The 5,000-nt window shown below is 55.0% G+C and overlaps 1 protein-coding gene across 1 annotated transcript in view; it reads left to right on the top strand.

Moving 5' to 3' along the window:
* bcor (BCL6 corepressor) overlaps positions 1–5,000 on the top strand; it is a 32,439-nt gene that overhangs the window by 17,131 nt on the left and 10,308 nt on the right. Inside the window, 1 exon segment of the mRNA XM_080786295.1 lies at positions 4,735–4,901. Within this exon segment, the coding sequence (XP_080642421.1) occupies positions 4,735–4,901 (167 nt within the window).

Here is a 5,000-nt window from a genome sequence, read left to right as displayed (position 1 = left end):
AGAGGGACGTGCAGCTAGCGCATGCACGCGCACACGCACGCGCCAGTGTGTGTGTGCAAAAAAAAGGCACCCGTGCACATGCACACACACACACACACACACAGTCACGAGGAGAAACATGCGCTATGTCCCGAGAAGCACGCGCACACAAATATCCTTCCACGCGTCCTCCTCTCTACGCTGCTGCAGAAATGCCATTTTTTCTCTCTCTCTCTCTCTCTCTCTCCCCACACACACACATTGCTGTCACACTGAATGCAACGCACGCACGCACACACACAAACACGTCATTCAGCGCTCTCTCTGTGGCGCGCCCGGCGCCCGACACTCTGCATATTTCATGTTCGTTTAGTTTCGCGATCCGTGCCTCCGCACATGAAAGCCCACTCTCTCTCTCTCTCGCTCTCGCTCGCTCTGCCTCTCTCTCTCCCTCGTTCCCCTTTTTATTCTTTCGCTCTCCCTCGTCTGCCTGGCTCCTGGAGCATTTGAAATGGTAATGAGGAGAGGAGAGGAGATTCTGCGGATGTCTTCATCCCTCGTTCTCAGCTCGCTCGCTCTCCCCCCCGCCTCCCCCCGCTCGCTGGCACCGGGTTCGGTTCATCCAGCGCTGGCCTTGAGCGCAACGTCAGGATAAAGGCTGACAAATTGTCATTTATTCTATACCCCTTTAGCCCATTTTGGGCGGTAAACCCTTTTGGTGTTAGCATTATGTTACGCTTTAGCTATTGAAAAATAGCAAATCTACAAGCTCGTAGCGCGCCACCGAGTGGCGCGCTACGAGCTTGTAGGTCTGCTATTTTCTTTTTTTAATCGAAGAACGACTGACATAGAAACGTAGCTTTTTCAGAAAACTGTCGGGATGTAGAAGACATTTTTAAAATCTGATCTCGGGTCAGAATGGGTTAGGCACCAAGGGTAATCACTCCCTAATTTTTCCTTTCGTTTGACCCCCCCCCCCCCCACACACACACACACACACAGACACACACACCACCAAAGTAAAATAAAATAAAACCAGTCTTTTATTTTTAGTTCCGTCAAATGCCAAAAAAAGCGATTGGATCCAGCCTTCCTTTCGGTCACCGAGGTCAATGCGTGCCGATATTGATGGATTATTGATCCTCGTTATTGATCGAGACTGTGAGCAGCTATCGCTGAGGTATTCTACGGAAAATATGACCACCGCCCTTTCCTCAGTCACACTCTCCCGTTCGCCAATCGGTGCGTGCGTGTGTGTGCGCTGTCCTCCAATCAGCGCGCGCGTGTCTGAGCGACCGAGCAATTAACACCCCGAGCGGCGAGGACGCAGTTCTCCGTTCAATCAATTAGTTACGCTCAGCGCTCAGGACGGAGATTGATAAAAGGACGTAGATTTATTGATATCAAAACCGATCGCGTCGGCCTGGGCGGTGGCTCAGCGGTCCAGGCACCTCGGCTGGTCATCCAGTCTGGCAGTGTGCCGCGGGTTCGACTCCCGAACCACTGGTAATCCAGTCTGGCAGTATGCCGCGGGTTCGACTCCCGAACCACTGGTAATCCAGTCTGGCAGTGTGCCGCGGGTTCGACTCCCGAACCCGACTGCCTTTACTGCATGTCTCCCCCCCCCCCCCCCCATCTCTCTCCCCATTTCCTGTCAGCCTGTCTGTCTGTCCCTCCATAAAAAAATAAAAAATAAAACCGATCGCATCGCTCCACAGGCTGGGAGCGTCTGTTGCGCAACATTCAATGTTATTTTCCGGTGGGACGTCGATGAGACTGACAATCTTAAAACGTTGATCTAAATCATAACGTCCTTTTTTTATAAGCAAAGATTATGTGTTAAGACGGCCCATCGCGGTCCCCCGTCGCTAGTCGCGTTATAATTAATCATACCTCCCGTTGTGTTGTCGATCGCCTCGCGAGTGTTTTGGCTATACATCTATAGCTACTTCAGCTACATCCGGGATAGCATCCGGTCCGTCGCTGAATGTGCTTCCGCTGCCATAAATCGCTGGGCGCTCTGATTTAATGGATTAAATAACGCTGGGCGTTCGGGGTGTTAATTAATTCCAACTCCATCTGAGAGGGTCATTAGGGGCTCTGGTTACTCAGGCGGGGTGGGGGTAGGGGGGGGGGGGGGGGGGGGGGGGGGGGTCGAGGTTATTCTCCAAGATGGCAGCACTTAACACAGAAGGACACGCGCACCACACACAAACACAAAAAATATATATTTTTTAAAAATAATATCACCCACGTTCTTGTTTTTAATTGTAAGCATTCACGGAGGTTTGGAGGGGGGAGGGGGGGGGGGGGGATATTGTTAACCCACAGATATACATACATAACGCACGGTCCCTGGCACATGTCGCACGCATGTGCGCGCACGCGGCGTCCGTGTGCGGCGGGCTGTATATAGGGGCGCACAGCACGTGCAGATGAAGGCAGCGCTGCGAGGGGTTAAACGTCTGAGTGATGCATTGATTGCAGTGGAGCGCAGGGAAGCATTCTAGAGAGGGAGATTAGACGACGAAGGGAAAGAGCGAGCAGGCGGGAGGGAGGCTGGGTGGCGAGGGGAGGGAGGAGGGGTAGCGTCTCATTTTACTGCGGAGGAGTGTGTGTGTGTGCGTACGTGTGTGTGTGTGTGTGTGTCTGGCGGGAAGCCTGGGCTCTCGTGCTAAGCTCCTCGCTCTCTCCCAGCGATATTAAACACGGCTCCCGAGGTTTAGCGCTACGCCTCCTCCACACAGCCACACACATTCACACACGCATATACGGCGGGCGCACACACACACTATACGACGCGTGCACGCACTCTCAATGTGCGGTGCTCACGCACACACACACACACGCACCGACTCTGGCAAGCTGCTTGTATATCAACACTCTGCATGTCAGTCTCTCCGGCACTTGCGCTCTCTCTCTCTCTCTCTCGCTCTCACGTACACACACACACACACAGAGGAACATTTGTGTGCCTGTGTGCGTGTCACACACACACACTGTGTGCGTGTCAGACACACATACACAGGCACATTTGTGTGTGTGTGTGTGTGTCTGTGTGCGTGTCACACACGCAGAGTGGAATCCCCCAGAGGGGAGCTTCAGCACGGAGCTCCTGAATCTCTCTCCAGCAGGCAAACAGACAGTGTTGGCAGCGAGCGAAAACCAGTTAGAACGTCTTTCCCTCTCTCTCTCTCTGTCTCTCTCTCTCTCTCTCTCTCTCTCTCTCTCTGTCTCTGACTACTTTTCTCTCCCTCCTCCGCGTCCTCCCTCTCTCTCCGCCCCTCCTCCTCCCCCCATTGTCTATCCCTCCTCCCCTTCCCCGGCTCCGATGTCCTCTATCTCGTCTTTCCCTCCGCCCCCTCCCTTTCATCTGTTGTTATTATCAGCCGCAGAGGAGGAGGGCACGAGCTGAATTGCACACGCACGAACACACGTTTGAGTGTGTGTGTGTGTGTGTGCGGTGTGTGCACGCACGCGTGTCTTTGGAAGTCGCTTTTAAGCTCTACTCTCGCCAACCCCTTATACCTCTCGGACAGCCTGTTTTTCTTTCTCCCCGCTTCTGTTCCTCTCTGCTGCTCGCCCTCATTCCCCCCCCCCCTCCCCCCCACCCACCCACACCACCAGAGAGGGAAGAGAGGGGAGCGATAAACACTCGGTAGTAGACGGCCGGGCTGGAATTAGCATAGAAATGGAAGTTTGGACTCATTCCCCAGGTTCAGATGAGCAGCTCTCTCCTCCCCTCGCGGCACAGAGACTTGCTATAGCACGACATATTATGAGTGTGCGTCTCTCTCTCGCGTGCGTGCGTGCGCGCACACGCGTGTCTAGTGTATGTACTTAGCGTGTCGGTTGGCTCATCCCCCAGGAGTGCTGCGGAGCCTCGACCGCGGCTGCCTGCCTGCCTGCCTGTCCCCCCCGTGTGAATCTGCTCTGTGTGTCACGGGGCCGTCGTTGCACTCTGTGGCCTGTGTGTGTGTGAGAGAGAGTGAGAGAGAGAGAGACGCGTGGATGCGTGAGCCGTTGATTTGGGCTGACGCGCTCTACCGCAGCGGAGACAAACACAAACACCTCGCTCAGACCCAACGTCAACACACTCGCTGCATCGCCGTGATCCGCGCCTGCCTTCTCTCTCCCCGTCTCTCTCTCTCTCTCTCTCTTATTTCCCCCTGTCTCCTGCTGTCGAAGTAACGGAGAGAGAGAGGAAAGGCTGTTGCAGTTGAAATGGAAAGCAGCCGCTGACTACTTAGCGCCTGGGCTCCAACTGTCACGGGCGTATAGACCAGCGGAGCGTTTTCCCAGCGGCTCCATCAGCCCCCTCTTTGTTCTGTTCTCCATTGTGCTGTGTTCTGATTCCAATCCCCCCCCCCGTCCCCCCCCAGCCCCCCGTACACACACAGTCAACTGGCTGCCACTGAAGCCAAGGCAGGCTACAGGCCACTCTTAGCCTAGAGTGGGGATGTTTGAGTCATGCACAGCTAGGTTTGTGTGTGTGTGTGCATGTGTGTGTCTCGTCCGTGTGTGTGTGTGTGTGTGCGCGCTCATTCCCTCCACTACTCGATTTCCTCTCCCGGACAATCCGCCCCACAGAGAGTTGTTTGCGTACAGTCGGTCTCCCTCCTCCTCCTCCTCCTCCTCCTCCTCCGTCCGTCCCACCGGCATGTTTGGTCTGGTATTCCTTGGGTCGTCTCCATTGCTGACTCTCTCTCTCTCTTCTTCCTGTCTCCCTCCCTCCTCCCTCCTCCCCCTCTTCAGGAGGTGGTGCTGTACTGTCTGGAGAACCGAGTGTGCGAAGTGAACCACCGGGACTACGCGGGCTACTGCGCCCTGCACGAGGCCTGCGCCCGGGGCTGGCTCAGCATCGTGCAGCATCTGCTGGACCACGGCGCCGAGATCAACTGCAGTGCGCAGGACGGAACCAGGTACAATAACACACAGTTACACACACACACACACACACACACACACACACACACACACAACACACATAACGGGTCACGGTAACCCCAAATGATTGCTCG

This window comes from Protomyctophum bolini (assembly GCF_963924005.1).
Source record: "Protomyctophum bolini genome assembly, chromosome: 16".
Lineage (NCBI taxonomy): Eukaryota > Metazoa > Chordata > Actinopteri > Myctophiformes > Myctophidae > Protomyctophum > Protomyctophum bolini.
Note: the sequence above shows the minus strand (reverse complement) of the source record. Positions and strands in the feature narration are given on the sequence as shown.